General features: G+C 53.7%; 1 protein-coding gene across 3 annotated transcripts in view; it reads right to left on the bottom strand.

The window, feature by feature from the left end:
* ZNF362 (zinc finger protein 362) overlaps window positions 1-21,099 on the bottom strand; it is a 43,164-nt gene extending 22,065 nt beyond the window's left edge. Inside the window, exons 1-5 of one of the 3 annotated variants that reach the window (XM_017884550.1) lie at window positions 19,868-19,913; window positions 5,991-6,116; window positions 1,226-1,342; window positions 403-466; window positions 6-212 (exon numbers count right to left, since the gene is read on the bottom strand). In XM_017884550.1, coding sequence (XP_017740039.1) covers window positions 6-212; window positions 403-465 — 270 coding nt within the window. In that variant the 5' untranslated portion in view covers window position 466; window positions 1,226-1,342; window positions 5,991-6,116; window positions 19,868-19,913. Of the gene's footprint in view, window positions 1-5; window positions 213-402; window positions 467-1,225; window positions 1,343-5,990; window positions 6,117-19,867; window positions 20,143-21,025 lie in introns of those variants that run through there. The other 2 variants (XM_017884549.1, XM_017884551.1) reach the window with 2 other exon arrangements.
* Between the last annotated feature and the right edge of the window lie 1,421 nt (window positions 21,100-22,520).

The raw sequence follows: 22,520 nt of genomic DNA, 5'->3' as shown, positions 1-22,520 counted from the left end.
GCCACGTCGGGCTGCGGCACCGCCTGCGGATGCAGCCCCGGCACCTGCTGCAGCTTGGGCAGCGACATGACGGCCTGGCTGCTCTCCGCCGGCGCCGGCGGCACTAGCAGCGGCTGCTGCGACGAGGCCGACGTGGGCGGCAGGTGAGGCGGCCTGATCTTCTCCGCCATCAGCTGCTCCTTGATCTTGTTAATCAGGACCAGGTTGTCCAGCTGCGGGCGTAAGACGACGGGCTGAGGAGGTCTGGACCGCGTCCCGCGCCTACCCCAGGCCCGCTGGTCCACCCGCGCCCCTCGCTCCTCACCCCTCGCCCCTCGCCCCACAAGACACAGCCAAAACCCAGGACGAAGCGAAGCAGCTCCAAGGAGGGTAGGGCATCCGGAGGGGCGACGTCAGTCTTACCTGGCTGGGCATGGTGGGAGGAGGGGGCCAGAAGTAGGGGTTGTTAAATCGAGGCTCGGCCATCCTGCGGGAAGAGAGCGACTGTCACCGGGAAGAGAGCCCTCCCCACAGCCTGGGGCGAGCACTCCTCAGCTGCACCCACTCAAGTCGGGGCCAGTGTCTGGGATCTATGTCCCCATGGGTCCCCCAGCCTCACAGCACAGCAGGCCTCCCACCAGGCCTAGGGAGTCACATCTCCAGGCTGAAAAACCTGGAATTGAGTGACACGCCCCCACTTAGTGGGCCCCACAGAGCAAAGGTCACATCCAGACTGGAGTACTCTCAACCAGCTCCCACCCCTGTCACCCCAATGCTGGCCAAGCAATCTCCACCCCCAGGAGGGCCCCAGGCTGCTGTGCCAACCCCATGCGTTCCACACAGAAGGGCCCCCCAGTCCAGAGACAAACTGGGGAGGACTGGAGCAAATTTGTAAATGCCCATCCCTGATCCCTGCCCTTCTGCCCCCTGTCTCCTTGAGTACAGACATCCTTCTCAAAATCAGGGAGCAACATGGGGTCACCAGATATAGCCTTTCTGAGGGGCAGTTTGGCAGGACAATTTACAGTGACCCAAATGATTATTGCCTTTTGACTCAAGAAATTGTACTTCTGGAAAGTTATCTTCAAGAAACAGGCCACGTGTGGTTGTTCAATGCCACGTGCAACACCTGGCCTACAACGACGTGGATGAGAATGCTGTGGTTACGGAGGGGCCGAAGAGGCCTGAAGCTAGGGCAGTCTGGGGGCTCTTTCGTAAAAGTGTGTGACAGTCTGGTGGCCCTCACCTCTGGCAAGTTCCATGGCAGGCCTGTGCGGTTAGAAGGCCTTTTCAACCAGGGCAGTATGAAGGATGAGCCTTCAGGGCTATCTCAGTCTTCCAGAAGGTTTGTCTTCCTGCGACCCTAGAGTAAGTCAAGAAGTGACTTACAGGGACCATGCCTCACAGAGAGTTTCCATTAAGTCTTGCTCCCTGTCAAGTTTCTCTTGTCTCTCTCTTATAGAAATCACTTGCCTAACTGGTATCGTTGCTTAAATGAAATTGTTTATTTTGACAGGGAAGACCAAAATGAAGCACTTTCAACCTCTCTTCCTTATCCTATGAGCTTGAAAAGCCCCTACTGGAATGGTAGCTATAAGGTTTCGGGAGAAAACCCTCGATAAGGACACGATCTAATCTCAATATTTTAAGAAAGAAATTTTAGATGAATTATCTCTTGTGACCTTTACTTGAAAGTAGGCACAAGAAGTATTATTATACCATTTTATCAGTGAAGAAACTAAGGCTCAGAGAGAAGGGAAGGAGGAAACCTGTCCAAGGCCACAAGGCGAAGGTGCCACAGTCAAAACTAGAAATCAGATTTGCTCAAGCTGGTTCCTCTGGGGAATTTGCTTTGCAAACCCTAGTCTTTGGTAGAGCAAATGCCCATATGCAAATGGCTCAGTATCTATAGGCAAACGTCCTTACCCCTCACTCCCAGCCTGAGGGCCTGTTTGGGTCGGAGCGCCCTCCTGAGGCGGCTGGGGCAGCTCCTGCCCTCCATCAGCCCTCCTGCTCCTCCACCCACAGGCACCAAGATGCTCTTCCCTCTGCCCACCCATCCCTTACAGCCCAACACAAGAAGTACTTCCTGCCTGGAGTTCTCCCTGAATGCTCCAGACCCCTAGGACTTCTCCTTTCCCAGAACAAACTCAAAACAATAATTACAGTGAGAAGGCTGCAAGTTACAAAGTGCCTCTCTTGTGCCAGGCACAATGACACTGAAAGGCAGGTAGGTACTCTTATCATTCCCATTTTACAACTCAGGAAACTGAATTCAGAGAGGTGGGGTGACTTATTCAAGGTCACACAGCAAGTAAGCAGAGAGCTGAGATTCCCACTCTAATCTGCCTGACTCCAAAGTCTAGTTCATCAGTCCCTTACCTATTCAGGGGAACGACAAAGCATCCTGACCACAGGCTTGTGAATAAGCCCTACCTTAGGATGACATGGCTGCGACCCCACAGGTGAGCACCTGCTCACACAGCAGTCTCAGGACCTGTCCCAACCCTGCTGTTGTCCACAGGGAGAAATGTAGAGGCGACTGAGATGTAAAGCCAGGGTAAAAAGGCTCCACAGCTAGGGGCAGGGAGCATGGACATTGGATACACCTGTCTTGTTCATCTGGGTATCCCCAGCACCCAGGTCCAAAGGTTATCAATAATGTGAGTTGCATAATGAAATGAATAAATGAAGTAATAATAATCAGAATGATTTTAAAGACAATCCCATACAATTATCTAGCACTGCTCACAGTTTACAAAGCTCTTCTGTGCCCACCAGCATTCTCATTAGAACCTCAGGAGGATGGCAAGCAAGGAAGAATTTTCACCCTCATTTCACGGAGGAAGAAACGAGGGCACCAGGAGGGAGGCACCTTGCTCAGGCCACATGCATGAGAAACAGGAAGCAGCACGGTGCTGTGATGCTGGATGCTAGCTCTCTAAGCCTCAGGTTTCCTCCTCTGTAAAATGGGGTGAAACAGGCTACCTTGCCTCACTCCGGCCCTGGCCCAAGACTCTGCTGCTTCTCAGACAGTTCTGGGAGATCCGTCTTTTCCTCCTCTTCAGTTCAGTTCAGTGCCAAGTTCAGAGCCACTACACTGGTCAGGGGGCCATGGGAAGAGGGGGCCTTGCCCAGGGTACCACAGCTGGAACATACTCTCTGCCACTTATCAGACCCCTGGTCAGGCAGGGGCCACCCCTCATCCTAGTTGGGCCCCAGATCACTTAATCTGATCCACACCACCTCTGCCTGATTTCTCTGCATCATTTTCTGGCTGGTTCTAAGTAATGATTCAGTCAGTGACCCTAGTCCTGGTGTCCACCTACTGTGTGACAGGCACAGGGAAGGCAGGGCAGGGGCCAAACATTTCCTGAGCTCTTCCTGCATGTCACACACATTGCATCTCATGTGAGACTCCCAACATGCCTGTGAGGTGGGTATCCCCTGTGCAGCCCTGGGACCTGGACAAGAGGGTGGGCCCTGGCGAGAGGTAAGGGGGGAAGGTAGCCAGGGCCAGGCCAAGCCATTCAGATCTTGCCTAAGGGAGGGGCTTGAAGCCAGAAACAGACATGGTCAGATGCGTGTTCAGGACAGAGGGATAAGGCAGAAGGACATTCTTGGAAGAGGTCACAGTTTGAGCAAAGGCGTCGAGATGTGAAAGCACAAGGCAGGCTTGGGACAGTGAACAGCACGCACGGGAGCCAAAGAGAGCTGCAGAGCAGAGAGGTGGGGAGACGCAGGGCACTGAATGCCATGCTAAGATGTTGGGTTGGAATGCTGGTGGTGAGAAGGCGGCAGGAAGCATGCTAGGCCAGGGGAGCAGTGACGCAGAGGGGACTATCTGAGGACCTGGTGAGGGCTAGGGGTGGAGACAGAGCAGCCACCCGGGGGTTGAGTGTGCATGCTAGAATGGGCAGAGGAAACACACGGGTGGCCAGGCCTCAAGCACAACAAAAGCAAAGACTCTCTACTGTCAGCCCCAAGACACAGGGCTGATGCTTGCAGGGGGCAAATGTCATTTTGTCTCTCTGATTCTAAAAGGTGAAAACCAGTGGATGGGCAGATGAATGAAACACCACTTCCAAAATACAGCCTGCTGATGGCAGCTGGCCCATCTATCAATCTGTCCATCCATTCATACTGGACAAATCCTCTGGGCCAAACTGGGACCAGTGCTGGGGAGCCTTAGCCAACTGGAAAGAACTTGGCCCTCCCCGAGCCCCAAGCTAAGTGGAGGAAGCAGACAAGTGGCCCACAAGCTTCTGCAAAGAACTCCGACCTATGACACCACCTACACAGCACAGTGGCCGCCCTGAGGTCAAAGCTTATGGGCCACCTTCCAGTCCTGTCCTCCATGGCCTCCCTGCCACCTGGCCCCTCGGAGAAGGCCTGTGTGCCATGACACCTGGCTCCTCACTTTCTCAGCCTCCTTTATAGTCCCTAGCCTCTCTTCCCCAACAATTCAGCTCCTCAGGATAGAGTGGGAGCCCCCTCTCTCCCACCAGCCTCAGTTCCTGGGTGGCCCGACCATTTTAGAATCTAAAGACCAGCCAAGCCCGACGACCCCACCTCCAGCCAGGCCTCTCCCTGACAGTCCCTTTGGCCAACTCCTGGGCTACTCAGACTCTGCGGGCCTGAGCTGGACTTGGTCTTTCCCTATGCCATGCACCTGGTCTGGTCATCCCCAGCTCACAGAGGGACATCCCCATCTGCCCAGCTGCTCCTGCAGACACACAGTGATCTACCGCACACCTGCCCAGATGCTCCTGCAGACACACAGTGATCTACCGCACACCTGCCCAGATGCTCCTGCAGACACACAGTGATCTACCGCACACCTGCCCAGATGCTCCTGCAGACACACAGTGATCTACCGCACACCTGCCCAGATGCTCCTGCAGACACACAGTGATCTACCACACTTGCCCTCCCTCCCCACCCACGTCAGACCCATCTCAGCCATGTCCTCAGGATTCCAGTTCCAAAATCTCTCTCAAGACCACCCACTCTTCTCCAACAGTCCCAGCCACTGTTGCCTCACCAGGACTGTGGAACAGCCCGCTGTGTTTGCAGCCCAACATACCCGGGTTCCAATCTTGACTCCAACTCACCAGCTGTGTGATCTTGGGCAAGGCACTTGCTCCTACCCCCCATGGAAGGGATTAGCAGCCCAGAGCCAGGGACCTGACCCAGCCTGGAGAAGATCAGGGAGGACTTCCCAGGGGAGGTGATGCCTGCCTTGGGTCTTAAAGGATGAGTGAGAGTTGGCAGAGGAGGGGTGGGGGCATTCCCAGCAGAAGCAACAGCTTGAGCAAAGGCCCCCCCAGGCGAGGAGCCCAACAGTGTGTGAGGGGAGCCATGAGTGTTCAGTGTTGCCTGGCAGGTGGGAGATGAGGCTGGAACCAGCAGCTGGGGCCAGACCTAAAAGGCTGCTCCCTGATTCCTAGGTCTGAAGGCTAGACTTGAAGCAGTAGGTGATGGGACAGAATCTGTGGTTGAGAAAGGCCCCTCTGAGTGCCCAGTGCAGAGGGGACTAGAAAGGCCAGGAGAAGAGGCAGCGGGAAGCCCCTGGGAAGCAGAGCAGAGAGGCAGGGGCTGCGCCTGGGCCAGGGAGGAGGGCGGCCTAAGAGGCCTGGAGCTGGAGGCCAAGGAAGCATGCAAAGTGCCCCCGACAGTGGAGCCCAGGGGGCCCACTGTATACCAATGCTGACAAACACAGCCATAGGAACATGCGGACAGACAGCACCAAACCCAGACACACATGACAGATACAGACCTGTGGCCCCAAACATGGACTGATGGGGACCCAGCAGCTGCCGTGACGAGGAACCCACAGCCACCATGACACAGGAGGCTGCTACAGGAGGGTAAGCACACACCTCCCCCAGGGCAGACCCAGAGCGGGGCAGTAGAGGCACTCAGGGAAAGCGGGACGAACACAACGCTTTAATCCCCCGAAGAACAAACCCTCATTGACAGAGTGCAACCTGGAATCACAGGCTCCTTACCTAGAGTGTCCTTTCCCACTTGGTGAACTTCTACTCATCCTTCAAGACCCAGCTCAAGTGTTCCCTCTTCTACGGAGCTTTCCCTGAACCCCCAGCCAGTCACTTCCTCTGTGTTCCCAACAGCACCTTGTATATGGGAATAACAACAACAATAATAACAATAATAATAGTAATAAAGTGCCAGCTACCAGTGGTTTCAACATCTATGTGTTGAATATGTCATGATTCATGTCACTGAATCTTCCCAATGACTCTGTGAGATGCACAATTAACAGAAGAAAGTGCAGCACAGAGAGATCGATCAACTTGCCCCAAATCACACAGCTAGTAAGTGATGGAGTTAGGATGCCCAGCACTGACCCAGCACTACAGGGCCAACTGCACTCCAGGGCAGTTATATTTTCCCAGGTGTCCTCCCCACCAGACTTAAAACTCTTCACAAGTAGGGTTGGTGCTCATTCATTTCTGCCAGCCTCTAGCCCAAGGTGGCCACTTCCAATGGACTGGGGACTGTGTCAGGATATTTTACAGCCATTATTTTACTCTCACAATAGACCTATTATACAGATGAGGAAACTGAGGTCCAGAGAGGTTAAGCAAGTTGCCTTAGGTCAGAGAGCTGAGTCTGAACTTGAAACTGGGTCTGTTTATCACCCTGTCCCAGAAGGGTGTCTCTGAGGCCAGCCCAGCAAGTTCCACAGAGGGGAACTGAGGGAGGGGGTACTGAGGAAGGGGTACATCAGGTGCCAGGCCCTGCCACCTGGAGACTTTCAGACCTAGACAAATGGACACAAAGAGGACAGGCAGCCCAGGAGGAATGTCACAAGACTCACCCACTGCAAGGCAGAGGGGTTCAGTAAAGCAACTTATGGCCACCCCCAACCTCCCACCCCAGCCCAACACGCAGACATTAAAAAGTGAGATTTGGCTTGGCTGGGCTGGGCATGGTTCATGCCTGTAATCCCAGCACTTTGGGAGGCTGAGGCAGGAGAATCGCTTAAGCCCAGGAGTTTGAGGCTGCAGTGAGCCATGATCACACCACTGCACTCAAGCCTGGCTGACAGAGTGAGAACCTGTCTTTAAAAAGAAGAGACTTTGCCCAGACCCCATGGCCACATGGGAACTAGCTCCTCACAAAGCAAACACGAGAGAGCAGGACCCAAAACTGTCCGGACACTATGATTACAAAGGAGGCAAAAATAAAAACCTGCGTCAGAAAAAGAAAGCTTCAGGGAGCCACACCCAGAGGGAGGCTGGGAGCAAGGCAGGAGGCAGCTGGGGCCAATCTTGGTCTTTGTTTCTCTGATTTCCAAATTCTCTGTAATGCTGTTCCGCTTCTTAACGAAAACAATAAATTTATTCTTAAAAAATGAAAGAAAGTAGTTGGTAGCCCAGTGCGGGAACAGATGGAGGGTCCAGAGGCATGGGGCAGTGGGAGGTCAGGGTCAGCTGCTGGTGGGCAGGCAGCTGACTGTTGCACGCCAGGCCCTGCACAGCCCCAGCCTCAAAGCACGCATGACTTGGAGGGTGGGTGTCAGGAAGGGCTACCTGGAAGAGGTGACATTCCATCTGCACCATGAAGCTGATTAGGATCCTACAGGGTGGGGTGAGAAGAGGGTCTGCACCACCTCCCTTGCCCTGATACAGGCTCCCTTCAGCTCTGGCCTCAGCTATTGTAAGAGCCTCCTCACAGGTTTCCGCCCCCCCTCGAACCCTCATCCTCCACTCCATTACTGCAGTCACGGTAATTTTAATAAAATAAAAGATCCCAACCCTGCCCTTCTTAGGACCCTCCATAGCTCCCTACTTCCCTCCAGACAATGTCTGGATTGCTTAAGCCTTACGTGTGCAGCCCCTGCCAATCTCTCTGGCTGTTCCACTTTGCACTGCACAGCCAGACTGAGCATCTCCCAGTTCCCCTAGGGCTCTGCTTCCCTTCTCACCTTCCACAGGCTGCATCCTCTCCCTGGTATTCTCTGCCCTCCCCATTTCACTAGTGAATTCCAATGCATCCCTCAGGCCGCAGCTTACAGGCCACCTCTTCCTGGAAGCGATCGGGGACTACTCTGCCTCCATGCCTGGGCTGCACTTCGTGCTCTCCTCTCTGCTTCCTTTGTACCCTGCATTTCCATCATCAGAACCTCTCTCACCCCATGTTCTGTCTGTTTGCTCATCCATCTCTGCTGCCAGACATGCGCTCCGTTGGGGAGGGATCATGGCTGAATCATTTATCTTTTAAACCCTGCACAGTATCTGACAAAGGTTTGGATTAATTAATCAATTACTTAATAATCAGGTGGGGGGAACTGAAAGGGCTGTGGCCTGGATAGAAGGAAGACCCCTCCCCCTCCTCCGAGTCCCCTCCACCCACTCTGGCACTGTGCTGTCCTCTGTGTTAGACTGTTCACTATTTCCTGTATCTAAGTCCTGTCTTCCTAATTGACCCAAGAAGGGGCTATGTGTGTTCTCTAAGGACTAGCCAATCCAAAAAGGATGTTAACAGCTAATAAAAACAGAAAATGATTCTGCTTCCATAGCAGTGAAAATTCAGTAAGTTTAACCTATCAAAATAGCAATAAGAAATAAGAAAATGCTAACACCCAATACTGGTGAGGGTATGGTGAAATTAGCACGCTCATGTATTATTGGTAGGAGTGTAAATTGTAACAATCATTTCTGAAAACAATCTGGCATGAATTTGTCAAGAGCTCTAAAAATGTCCAAACTTCCTGGCCTAGTGATCCCATTCTTGGTCATCCGTCCCTAGAAAAATAAAGAAAAAGTTATATGCACAAAGCTGTTTGCATCAGTGGTTTTTTACAACAGCAAAAACCTGGAACAGCCGAAATTTTAAATAGGTTCTGTGTAAGTCATGTTACTTGGTGACACAGTCTATGGTCGTTAATAACAGCTAATGTTACTGGCCTTGTAATGACTCATTTAACACTCACATTGGCCTGTCAGGAACTGAAGGCACAGAGAGATCAGGAAATTTGCCCAAAGTCAAGCAGTTAAGTGTAGGATTTGAATACAGACAATCAGGCCCTAAAGCCCATACTCTCCACCCTGACACTGGATCCATTAAAAGGAAGGATTGAAACAACTCTGCAGTCATTTAAAAAACACTTGTGATAGGGGGGAAATGGGAAGATTTTTTTTAAAACTGCATGTATAGATAGAGCAAGGATATCTATGTGAAAACTGGGTGCTGAGAGAAAAGAGGGGAAGAAAACACCCAAAGGCTAACAGTGGTGATGTTTCTGGCTTGGAGCAGGGGCAGAGATGAGGTGGGTTTTTACTTATTTCATATCCCTGTTTTCTAATTTTTCTCCATGTCACAGCTAATGGGCGATAGGCCTGGAACAGTATTGTTATGTAACTTTTTAGGGGAATATTTTTAATAAAACCAAAAGTTAAGCAAGGTTTGACAAAGCAAGATACCCCAAACCCCAGCCCACAGCTCCACATAGGATTCTGGCCTAAGGCCTTGCAAGTTTACCCAAGAGAGTGGGGCTCAGGGAGGGACAGGGGCCTGCTCAAAGTCCCACAGCAAAAGCCTCCAGCCCCACCCATGACCCCAGCCAGGAGAGCAGTCACAAGGGGACTCCTGGTCCCATCCAGGGGCCCCAGCGGGGAGGACCAAGCTGAAGGAGAGCCTGCCCAGGGCACTAAGTCTACCACTTAAAATCCTTCTTGGATTCCCATCACTTTCGGGGTGCAGTTCAAACTCCAGTCTGATGCTCAGGCTTTCGCCAAGAATGTCCCCTGGCCACACTCATCTCACCAGGTGTGCCCCTTGGCACCATCCCTCCAGCATCAGGGCCCCCAGAACAAGGTGATCTGATGCGCCATGGCTCTGCACAGGCTGAGCCCCTCCACCTGGGGGCCATACCACCCAGCTGGAACCCTGCCTTCAAAACTCCGCTCAGCTGGCACTGCCTTGGGGAACTGTCTGGTTATCTGGTTATTTGTCCAGTCCCTCAAGTAGACTGGGCTCCCCAAAAGCAGGGCTTGGTCTGGTTCTTAGTTACAATCCCTACCCCAACATAGCCCTACAGCTCACCCAGGTCTCCCCTCCTGTCTCAACTTAAAGGTCACTTTTGACGTTTCCCACATAGGAATTGGGCTACCCTGGTATACACTCCCATGGTCCTCTGCCTTCTCCCTACCCCACCTTTGTATTAATACCATGCCTCTAAAGATGCCTTAGGCCTGTCTCCCCATCAGCCATCACTGCTGCAGCCCCAGAGCCCAGCACCAGCCATGCAGTAGGGCCTCAAGTGCCTAGTATACACTGGGTACTCAACAGATGTTCACTGAAGGAATTGATGAGGAGGGGTTTTTCCATGTGAGCCGTAAAGACGTGAGAGTTTACCAGGAGAGCCATTGCGGCAGAAGGGCAGCGTGTGCAGAGGCTGGAAAACTGTTAACTCCCTGGGAGAGTAAAGGTTTCTCCAACATAATCCCTGTCCCCAGAGAGAGGCAACAGCTACTGCTGCAGTCGGGCTGGGAGGGAAGGGAGGGTAGTGGCAGCATTCTCAGGAGGGTGAACTCATCTCACTGTGGGAAGAACAGACTTCAGGCAGGCGGGACTTACTGAAGGGGGAAGGGGAAATTGCAAGAGATGCCAGAGGAGAGCATGGCAGGTGGCAAGAACTGCACGTGCAAAGGCCCTGAGGCAGGAAAGCACACGGCATCCCATGGGTCAGGGATATAGTGCAGGAATTCACAAGGGAAGAAGGGTGGGGTGGCTGGAGCCATTCGTAAAGGAGCAGAGTTCCAGGCTAAGGTGCTCTGGTGAAAGAACATGGTGGGGGACATGGGAGGTCCCTGAGCAAGGGAGGGCCATGGCCAAGGTTTTCAATGGACAAGCTGTTATGGGGCCAGAAGGATGGCCTGGAGGGGATAAACAGATGGTCTAGGAGAGGGAAACTGAGGCTTCCCATCTTTCAGACTCCTGAGACATGCTCAAAGTTTGCCTCCCATGGCCCCTCTGCCACTCCATGCAGCTAGAACCCTGAGCCCCAGATGCTGCACCCCACCCCACCCTCAAGACCTTGGCTAGGCCTGGCCAGCCCCAGAAACACACTCCTGGGAACTTCCTTCCCCGGAAGGAAAGAGGCTCCCAGGGTCCTGGATCCAATTAGGCTGGGTTTCCACAGCCCCATGGGGCTGGGAAGGGCTGTTTTCATTGTGATGGCAGGGTTGATCAGTGGGAGCTGGGAGCCTGCCCCTTTCCCTCACTGTCCCTCCCCCTCCCCAACACCCTCACCCTCTGGGCCCTCCATTCCCACCTCCAGCCACCCAGAGACACCCGGGGTGGTTGACCCTCTCTGGTAGCCTCAGTGCCCTCATCTAGGGAAGGGGCCATGACACCCTCTCAGTTCTGAGAGAATATTCTACAGGCTTGGAACACATCCCCCTCCCTACTTGTATTTCTCCTGGGGACCCCCAGCTCCTATCCCCACAGGGAACTCCTTCTGCTGGTATGAAATGCTGATGGTAATAATAATAGTTGCTTCCTCCATGCCAGGCACCTTAAGATACTTTACAAGCATTTCTCACTCTGGCTCCTAACGACCCCATGAGGTAGATGCTGTGAGTGTTTTGAAATATAACATATATTTAGAAAGATGCTTAGAACATGAACAAATAGCTTAATGACTTATAAAGCAAGTATCAGGAGACTTAAGAAGCCCTCACCCTGGGTCCTTTCTCAATTTCAGTCCCCATGTGTCCTCCAAGCTTCTATGGTCATCACTTCTTTGGGGTCAGGAATGAGGCTCAGAGAGGTAACTAACCTGCCCAAGGCCATGCATCTGGTGCAGGCAGAGGTAACAGAACACTCTGGCAAGTCCATTTTCTCTCTGGGCCTCCTTTTCTGCCTCTGTAAGGTGAAGGGGTTCAACCAAATCATAGCCTGGGCTCCTGGACCCTTAAAGGGGAATGTGACAGCTCGAGGGTTAAGTCTGGATTCTGGAGACAGATAGTCCCAGCTCAGGCCCTTGGGATTGTTACTAAAATCTCCAAGCCTCAATTTTCTCACCTGTAAACTAGGGATGATCATGGTATCTCCATGGGTTGTACAGAGGACTAAGTGAGCTAATATGGATAAAATCTTTCGAACACTGCCTGACACACGGTGAGGACTCCTGAACAGTCAGCTGCCGTTGCTGTTGCTAGGCTCTCCAAGGCCTAAGGGAGTTTTTCCCAACATTCCAAAGACCCACATGGAAATCTGACCAGCCAGTGATGCCATCTGGGGGGTGGGGAGTGGCAGTAGCTCTGGGCGGCCTTCAGGACCCACAGGGACCATTCTTTTGACTGGCAAAGATCCAGGTCTGAGATTAACTGAAAATAGGAAAGCCAACTGCTGGACCCTGGCTCTGGCCCGGCCCCCAGGAGCTTTTGAGACAGGTCTCAGGGGTCCTGGACAGGGAACCCCTGGCAGGTAGTCAAGTCTGCTTCCCTGCTATATCCCAGGACCTCCAGGGCAGGCAGCCTGTGGGGCAGGCAGCCTGTGGGGCAGGCCAAATAGGCCTCCAGCTGGGGTGCAGGCCAGCAGACAGAGCGGGCCTCAAGCAGGCCACAGCAGCAAAGGGAGGGCTGGGCTGAGCTGGGCAGAGAAAGGAGTGGGGAGGGTGTGGGGTGGACAAATGGCTCTCGGGGAACAGGCCAGGGAAGACTGGCTACATGCCCCACCAGACTCAGCCTCACCTGCTGCCTCATCCCCTGCACCTTCCCTAGGTCCCAGTGCCACCACCTTCTCCTTGTCCCTGGATTTCTCACCTCGGGGTCTCCACCCAGGCTGTTCCCTCTGCCCCTCCCCCATCATCAGTCATCATAGTGACCAAAATCTCTAATCTTAATCATCATGTGGCCAGGCACGGTGGCTCATGCGTGTTATCCCAGCACTTTGGGAGGCTGAGGTGGGTGATCACCTGAGGTCAGGAGTTTGACACCAGCTTGACCAACATGGCAAAACCCTATCTCTACTAAAAATACAAAAATTGGCCGCGTATGGTGGCACATGCCTGTAATCCCAGCTACTCTGGAGGCTGAGGCAGGAGAATTGCTTAAGCCTGGGAGGTGGAGGTTGCAGTGAGCCAAGACTGTGCACTGCAGTCCAGCCTGGGTAACAGAGTGAGACTCCATCTCAAAAAAAAAAAAAAAAAAATCATCATCATTTGTGTGATCTTTTGTACAGTGCCTGTCTACCTCCACTAGGGCAGGGACCTATATACATCAGTTTTCCTCCCCTCTATCCCCAGCATCTAGCACAAGGCCTGGATATAGTAAATGCTCAAGAAATACTAGTGAATGAAGGCAGGAGATGGAAATGAGCTGCTGGCTCCACCATTTCCAGCGGATCTAGGCCAGGTGTGGGTGCAGGCGTGAGTGCAAGGGTGTGTATGAGACATGCTGCACAAGGCCTAGAATTTGAGGCTATCTTAAGTGTAAATGAGTGTGCGCATGCAAGATTCATCTACATGTAAAAACACACGTGTGCACAAGGAGGCCTGAGTGAGCAGAGCTGTGTTCAGATGAACACCATGCGTGTGGGAGAATGTGCAGATGATCAAGCATGTGGCTGAGTGCTGTTTCCCAGGAGAGTGCACTTTAGTATGTGGTCCCACCAGTGGCAAGAGAGCATGCATGTGCTCCTGTGTGATGTGTGTACCGTGTGTGCATGCACACTCCAGCAGACATGCTTCCTGAACTCCTGGCTCCTAGGGGTCCAGTTTAGGACATCTATGGTGGTATTTCTGAAACAGTAGAGGAGTGCTCCACATTGGCAAGGATGGTGCAGGAGGTAGGGTCGGGGTGGTAATGGAAAAGCCAATAGTGTGAATATGTATAAATGTATTTGAGTGTGTTGAAGGGTTGTGCCCCCTCTCAGGCAGGTGCACCCCCACAGAGCCACAGAACCTGGAATGGCTGCCTACTGTCCCCTTAAGAATCCTAAAGCTAGCTGGGCGTGGTGGCTCACACTTGTAATCCCAGCACTTTGGGAGGCCTAGGCGGGTGGATCACAAGGTCAGGAGATCGAGACCATCCTGGCTAACTACAGTGAAATCCCGTCTCTACTAAAAGTACAAAAAAAAACTAGCTGGGTGTGGTGGTGGGCACCTGTAGCCCCAGCTACTCGGGAGGTTGAGGCAGGAGAAAGGCGTGAACCCGGGAGGCGGAGCTTACAGTAAGCAGAGATCGCACTACTGCACTCCAGCCTGGGCAACGAAGCGAGACTTCATCTCAAAAAAAAAAAAATCCTAAAGCCTTTGCCCAAAGTTCAGAAAGGGATCCAGATGGTGGAGACCCCACCAACGGTATCCTTTTGGCCACATGGATGAGGCAGGGAACAAAGCAGGACCTCTTAGGCCCCAAAGTCAAATCCCTCGGCCTTCCCTACACACCTTATCCACTAAAGACACTATTCAGCCACCTCTCCCAAATTCCAGCCAGCCTCCAAAGCCTAGTTCCAGCCCCAGGTTCTAGAAAGCCATCCCCATCACCATGGCCCCAACCCACTCTCAATGCAGCTGGCTTCCTCAATCTCCCCCCAAGTGCCAGGTGCACCCTGTGCATCCAAAAATGTTGCCCCCATTGTACAGGGGTTGCTTCTCCACTACAGAAGAAGCAGCTGTCCCATCGAGCACTTTCCCCTGCCTTTGAACCCCAAAGCAGATACTGTGGCAGCCTGTTGGCCTCTGGGGAGCAGACAGAGATGCACATGGCCTCGGACAAGGCCTGCTCCTCTCCCTTCCTACTTCAGTTTCCCCAACAGGTAGAATGAAGTTTGGCTAGATAATCTGGGACATCCACCTCGCTCCTAATAGTGCATGATTTTAGATCTCACATGATTCTCCAAGAATTGCACGTATAAATGTCATCAGATACACACTTTATTGGAGAGATAACAGTGTCTCCTTCTCCTGAGTACACCAAGCCTGATCAATTACCCCGATGAGTGCCGAGCACCGGGCTAGAGAGATAGGAACTCAGAAATCCTGAGGGTTCATGTGGTCTTTGTGCATCAATTCATTCATTCTTACATTCAACAATGCACTGAGGCTGTCTGCCTTTCTTCCCACAACCCAGTGGGAAGAAAGAGGCTACTGAAACCAGGAATCCACAAGGTCAAAGGCACTGGGAAACCATGACACTAACATCACTTCCCAGGCGTTACACACAAGGGAGGTGCAGCACTTTACACATTGTAAAGAAGAAAATCTTACTAGCGATGAGAACTTTCTGACAACAGGAAGCTAGGTGGCTGGTTAGGAGGGAGCTCACTGGAGGGGGGTTTAGGCACAGACCAGAGGCCCTTTTCACAAGGGTGTGGGAAAGGGATTCCTGCTCTGTGCAAGGGTCAAGTGAGGTTGGGCTTCCCCTCAACAGTTGAGGGATTCTAAGGAGTCCCAGAGTGCTAGGTTCAAATCCTAGCAACTGCTCCATGATACCTAAGTATCTCTGTGCCTCAGCTTCCTCACCTGTAACTATGTTAATATTTATAAAGGCTTTTAGAACATGGCGTGGCACAAATTGAGCACTCCGTGATGCTAAATAAGGCAGTGAGAGTCCACTTTGTAAGATTCTAAACCTAAGACTGGACCATGCTATCATGCTAAGATTCCAAGCGTCAAAGGTTCTGAGCTGGAAAGCTTCTCAGATGCTAAAGCTCTGAGATTGGAAGAGACTTGGATTCTTAGATTCCATGATTTAATCATCTCATTATTTCCTAACAACAGCCCTGAGTCTCCCGGAGGGAGGAGGAGAAGACACCCCTCGGTGTAACTTTATCTCCCAGGCAATGCGCTACCACACCTGGACTTCCTAGCATTTCCTCACCTCTACAAAAGCCCCAGCCACGCCACACCAGAACCACCTGCTCACTCACACGCATGGCGCTTCAGCATGTTCTAGTGGTGTAGACAGGCAAGAAGTGTGAATAAATACATGAGAGGGTTTCAGATACTGGTGAGAGCCACAAGAGAAAAGAAAAAGCGGCTGATGTGAGACAGTGAGAGTAGGAAGCTATTTTAGAGCAAGTGATCCAAGCAGACCCTCTGAGGAGGTAACATTCAAGTAGAAACTTGTGAAACAGGAAGGTGCCAGTCATGTAAACACTCAGGGAAAAGCTGTCCTGGTGGGGAAATGTGCAAAGGCCCTGCCGCCAGGCTTTGTGAATTCAAGGTGCGGAACGCAACTGGTGTGTGGCTGGAGGTGGCGATGGGATGCGGGGAGCCAAGGTTGAGAGGTGGGCAGAGCCTGGACTATTAAGGGCCTTGTAGGCCCAGAAAGTACTTCAGATATTTTTTCTTCTAAATGCCTAGGAAACATTAGAAGAGTTTCAGCAGGGGAATGACAAAGCAGACCAGGGCTTGCAGGGTACCCAGATCATGTGCCTCATTCTGAAACCACCATCACCATTCTCAAAATCATGGCAGGGCCTAGGACAGTAATCAGCAATCCTTATAACTCAGTGGGTACATACTGAGCTCCCACCACATGCCTGGCCAGGACGGGGAGACATGTCATACACTGTCTTGATATCACTCCCAACAACCCATGAGAGATTCACAGAAAGTACCCCATTTTAGGGTTGAGGAAACTGAGGCTCAGAAAGGGAAAGAATGTGCTCAAAGTCAAAGAAGCCATGTGACACAATGCGACCTAATCTCAGGACCCAGGTCTACCACTCTGAAGCTTTATGGGACTCCTTTGGTGTTTTCAAGACTTCCATTCTCTAAGAGACCTCCCCTGGCGACTCATGGAGGTGCCCAGCGAATACTGCCCTGGCTAGTGCTTCATGCACCTGCAGTCTCACCCCTTCTTCCTTGTTGGCTTTAGAGCCCTGGAGGACTACACTTGTATCTCACATGTCTGTGCAGTGTGGGCTGGGTGAGCTAAGGACTGCATAGGAGGACAGATGGGTAGATTACTGAGATGACTAACCAATAAACTAATTAATGGATAATGAAAAAATAAAGGAATGATCTGGCAACAAATGAATGAATAAAATAGCCCGTGGCAGAAGAAGGAACGAATGGCTCCTCATTTTACAGAGGGACAAGGCAGAAAAGTGTCTGCCCAGGGAAGGGCTACGGCCAGCCTGGCTTCAGACCCAGTCCCCACCTCACCCACACATCTGCTTCCTCCTTTCCATGTGGGACCAGCTTGCCTCCGTCCCCAAGACTGCAGATAGCCTATTCCTTAGTCCCTGGGACAAGTTCATGTCTCCATGGAGCACTGGCTGTTATTCCATGACACCATCACCAGCACCACCACCCACTAGCAATTCCTGCCATCCTGGGGCCCATGCAGCCTGGGAATGGGTAGGGAGGCTCATTGTCCCTCTGAGTGTCACAGAGGAAGGGAGGCAGGAGATCAAGGTCTGGTTCTGAGACCCAAATCACTGACTTCCAGCCAGTGGCTTCCCCTCTCTGAGCCCAGGTGACCTCCAGACATCTAAGACTTTTCAGCTCTGACGTTCTTTGGGTGGGGTGGGCCTCTGGATTTTTACACAGTCACTGGATTCAGCAGAAGAATTAGCCCAAAACCTAGAAGAGTCCTTCCCACAAGCACCAAAGTCCACCTGGGAAAAGACCAGACAAGGAGCCTGCAGGCCTGAGTTTAAGCTTCCTCTGCCACTGCTCAACCTCTCTGAGTCTTGTTTTCCTTATAATGAGGTTCATAATCCCCACTAGGACAATTTAACCCCAACTGAGTTTCTGGGAGAACCTGATGTGATAACCACCACACCATACTGTGCAAACTGTAAAGTTAAATTCTCTCAGGGAGGATTATTATGGCAGGGGGTAGGAGGGGGTGAAGGGATCATGCTGTCCCATTCTAGTCCAGTTCTGTTCAAAACGGATCTTCCAGGGGTCAAGGCCCCCCATGGAGAACAGTGGAGGGAGCCCAGCCGTGGAAGCCTTAACACCCAGGTCCTGGGTTCAGTCTCCTTCTACCTGGTAGTGTGACTTCGGGCAAGTCACTTCCTCTCTCTGGACCTCAGTTCCTCCATCTAAAAATCACCTGACTTGGTACCCTCTGGCCAAGGCATGCCAAGTTCCACAGCCCTCAACCGCTAACCCCAGCTTTCAACCCCCGACTCTGTCTTCTGGGAGCTCACTCTGTCTAGTGGAGCCAGGACACAAACCAGGAGTGAGACTAGAAGGGTCTCCCCTCCAAGAAATATTGGAGTAGGGGACAGATGAGAGGCCAGGCCCAACACTGCCCCAGCGCCTTGGACAGCGCCAGTCATTCACCCCAGACCTTGTGGGCCTGGCCTTCAGATCCCCCTCGGCAGCCTGCGGAGCCAGCAGGCCCTGACCTGTCCAGCAAGATACTTCAGGAACTTAACCGAAGTCCAAAGTGCTTCTACCTCTAGGGCGTAGGGCAGGAGTGGCAGAAAGGAATAAGAGCATACCACAGGAGTGAGGCTCACACCAAGGGGGACTAGCAAACCAGATTACCTTTCCTGCCCCTCCCCTCAGACAGAACCCACTGGGCTGCAGGCCTGCACCCAACCAAAAGTTCATCATAGGGTGGGGTCGGGGAGGCATTACCACCAGCTGCCACCTCTGGGGGCAGGAGGACCACCAGGTTGGGGAGGGGGCTCTCCAACTGCAAAGGGCCAAGCTCACTTGCCTCAGGGTCCAAGGGTCACCCCAGGGCCTAGGCAGGATTCCAGCCTATATGGGGGGTCCTGGCCACCCATGAAGGAGACAGGCCCACTGCCACACACACAGCTCCCAAAGGTTCCACACTGAGGACAGGGTGGTGGGACAGCAGGATTATTTCCTCATGCTAGGGGTCTTTGCTGGAAATCCTGGGCCCACTCTGAGCCCCTCTTGCCGGCCCTCTCCCCCAGATCTGAGGATCTAGCTCCTTACAATGCCATGTTTATAGAGCCCCTTCCAAAAAATGTTTCCCAGTTCCCCCAAAACTCCCATCCCCAACCCTCCACATCTGCCCCCCCTTCGACCCCCATCCCGCGCAGCTCTGAGGAAACCGGCAATTAACTTTTCCCAAAAATCCTGCAAAGGCAGCTGGCTGGGGGAGAAATGGGCCTCGAGATCCTTTCGCGGCATTTCACCGCCTTCCAAAAAAAAAGAAAGAAAGAAAGAGAAGCAAAGCAAAGCAAACTTTCGGAGTTAACTTTAAATTCCCAGCCCTCCCCCCGCCCAAATCGCCCGGCAGCTCCCCTTTTTTTTTTTTCTTTAAAGTGCAATTGCATTGTGTCTCACCTCCCCGAAAGGCTCGCGGCTCTCTCCAAAGAAAAGGAAAAAAGCCAACCCTTCGGGTGCCCCCTCTGCTTCCAGCCGCCTCTCCCACATTCTCAGACAGTTTTATTAAAATTTTCAGACAAAAGAAAACAAAATGGCAGCCTGGCTTATTTTAAAACAGGACAGGGACGCCATATTCTGCAGATCTGCAAAAAAAGGGAGAAATCCGGCACTGGCCGCTCCACCGGGCCGGCTGCAAAGTGCGCGAACCGCGCCGTTTGCAATCCGTTTATTTGCATTAAGCCCCATGAATCATTGTTTACCGGAGAATTGCAGCAGGGTTTGAATAGCCCGGCTTAAGAAAACACACACACACACGCGCGCGCACACACACACACGCACACACACTCGGAGACCAGCCCCAGACACGCCGCGGGACACTTCCTACCCCGCGCGCCCCGGCCGCCGCCGCCGCCCGCTCTGGGCCGGCCCGAGGCGCAGGCGGCCCGGCCTCGGAGAGCCCCGGCCCGGCTGACAGCGCCCGCGCCCCGGCCCGCCCCCGCCCGCAACTCGGCGCAATCTTTCCCGCGGCAGGCGCCGCCGCCGCTGGGCCCGCTCCCCGCGCGCCCCGGGCACCGCACGGACCTGGCTGTACTGGCGGCGCCTCGGACGTGGCCGCAGCCCCGCGCCCCGGCGGCCGAGCAGGCCGGGTGGGGCTCCGGCTCAGCTCCGGGCTCGGGCTCCGGCTCCGGCCTCCGGCTCGCTGCGGGAGCCGCGCGCAAACCTTCCGGGTCGCCGCTGTTCACTTCTGGGTTTGCAAGCGCCGAGGCGGCGGCGGGCGGCGCGGCGGCGGCGGGAGGCCCTGGTCTGCAGCGCCGCGCGGCCCCCCCGTGCCTCGGCGAGCCCCGCGCCAGGCGCCCGGCTCCGGGGCGCGTCGGCGCCCCGCCTCTCCGGCTGTGCACGTCCGGCCCCGGGCCTCCCGCGAGTGGGCAGCGCCGGGCGCTGGCGACTGCGGCGCGAGGGGAGGGGCCGGGCGGGGGGCGGGGCGGGCCGCGCTGGGGTCCCCGTCGGGCCCCGGGGCCTCGTCCGCGGCTCACCGCCGCCGCCGCGCCGGCCGCCGCCGCTGGCCGCTGGCAAAGTTGCGCTGCGCCCCCGCTCGCTCCGCGCCGTTTAGGCAACCACAAAGGAACTCCTCGCCCCCACTCCGCCCCCCCTGAGCCGGGCGGGGAGGCACCGGCGCCGGCCCTAGGAACAGCCCCTTCCCCAGCGCGGGGGCTCCCGGGGCCCCGGCGGCCGCGGCCATTGTCCCGCCCAGGCCCGGCGGCTGCCTCGCCACCCCACTCCCGGGTGATGGCGGGCTGGGGACATGGGCCTGGCGGGCCACGGCCCTGACCAGGCCGAGCCCGTGCGGTACCAGGCTGCCCCTGGGGGTCTCCCTCGAAGACGGCCGCCTGGAGGGGACCCCCAGAATGGACCCTCACCCCTGATAACAAACGACCGTGCTCAAAATCCAGGCCGATTTTTTTTTAAGACGAGGACATAGGGGTGGGGAGTAGAAGTTTGCACAGGCCCAGCCACCCCTCCCTCGCCCTAGGCCGGATCCCCAACGGATGCGGCGGCCTGAAGCTGGCAGCGGCTCTTCTCGCAGAGTCTATCAGAGGTGGCACCGGCTGTCCCCCGGCTCCAGACCTCAGAGCCATCTGTATGACTCCTCCTCCCGCCTCACCCTCCCCAGCCAATCAGTCACCAAGTCCTCCTGATTCGGCCTCCCGAGCTGTGTCAGCTTCCAAACTTCACTTCTACCTGAGGAGGCAGCCGGTTCCCGGATCCCTTCACCGGCTTAGATTTCTATGACATCCACCACCACCCGACCGCTGGGCCAGGATGGATGAGGGCTGGCCCTGCCCTCAGGGAGCGCACAGTCCCCAGGCAAGGGCACACAGATAAACAATCATCTGCCGGTGTTTGTCCTCCAGGAAGCATTTCCAAATTCAGTAACTATTCATAGAGGACCTAGTAAACATCAGACACTGTGCTGATTGGCTAGGAGCATAGCTATTAAAAAACTGGATAATGCCCCTGCCCTCACCAAGATTCTATTCTAGCACAGGATGGCAAACACTGTGAGCAACTGGAAGACAGGGCCCATAGGGGCTGCTTGTTCTCATGCCCCAAGCACAGTGCCTGGCACAGAGCAGAGGCACAGGAAACCTGTGTGGCCTGAATTAGTTGGAATTTTAAAGCATGGCGGGAGAACACAGAGGAGGCCACTCTTTTTCCCAGAGAGGTGGAGAGGGCTTCAGAAATTGGCTCTGGGGTGAGTGAGGTGGGGAAGAAAGGAAGGCCTTCCGGTTTCCAGAAATGATGATAATCAAAGGACCAACCCATTGTTGAGAAATTCAATGAGATAATAAATTAATAAACGGGGGAAGAAGAGACAAATTGCCTGTGCAGAAGAATTCCAAATAATTTATGTAGACACTCAGGGAGGGGGCGCATCACTCCCTACTCCTTAGGAGTAGGCTGCAGATAGTGACGTCCTCCCCAAGCGCACAGTATGGAAAGGGAGGGGAAAGGAGTAACTTTACTGGGAGAGACCTGATGACTGCTACTCAGACAAGTGATCAAGGCCAAGATCAACAGCCACAAATCATGCTGATACGTGCTTGATACTATGTGATGAAAATGACACTTTACCTTTGTGGTCTTCCTCCCAATAACCCATAACGCCAGCCTTGTGAGAAAAACAGACTCCAATAGTGGGCTATCCAACAAAATTGCTGGCTGACCAGTACCCCTCAAAACTATCAAGGTCATCCAAATCAAGGAAAAGTCCGAGAAACCATCACAGCCAGAGGAGCCTAAAGACACGGCCAGGCGCAGTGGCTCACGCATGTAATTCCAGCACTTTGGGAGGCCAAGGCGGGCGGATCACCCTGTCAGAGTTTGAGACCAGCCTGACCAACATGGTGAAACCCCATCTCTACTAAAAATACAAAAATTAGCCGGGCATGGTGGCACGTGCCTGTAATCCCAGCTACTCAGGAGGCTGAGGCAGAAGAATCGCTTGAACTCCAGAGGCGGAAGTTGCAGTGAACTGAGATGGCGCCACTGCACTCCAGCCTGGGCAATAAGAGCGAAACTCTGCCCCGCCCCCCCCCAAAAAAGACAAAAGACACATAACTACTAAATGTAAAAGACATTAGGTAAAAACAATCTAAATAAACTATGGAATTTAGTTATTAATAACAATAATGTATCAAGGAAAGTATATACCAAGAATTGTAACAAATTATAA

The sequence above is a fragment of the Rhinopithecus bieti genome, unplaced genomic scaffold (genome assembly GCF_001698545.2).
Source record: "Rhinopithecus bieti isolate Rb0 unplaced genomic scaffold, ASM169854v2 scaffold_13029, whole genome shotgun sequence".
Lineage (NCBI taxonomy): Eukaryota > Metazoa > Chordata > Mammalia > Primates > Cercopithecidae > Rhinopithecus > Rhinopithecus bieti.
The sequence above is the reverse complement of the archived record's forward strand: the minus strand, read 5'-3'. Positions and strand labels throughout refer to the sequence as shown.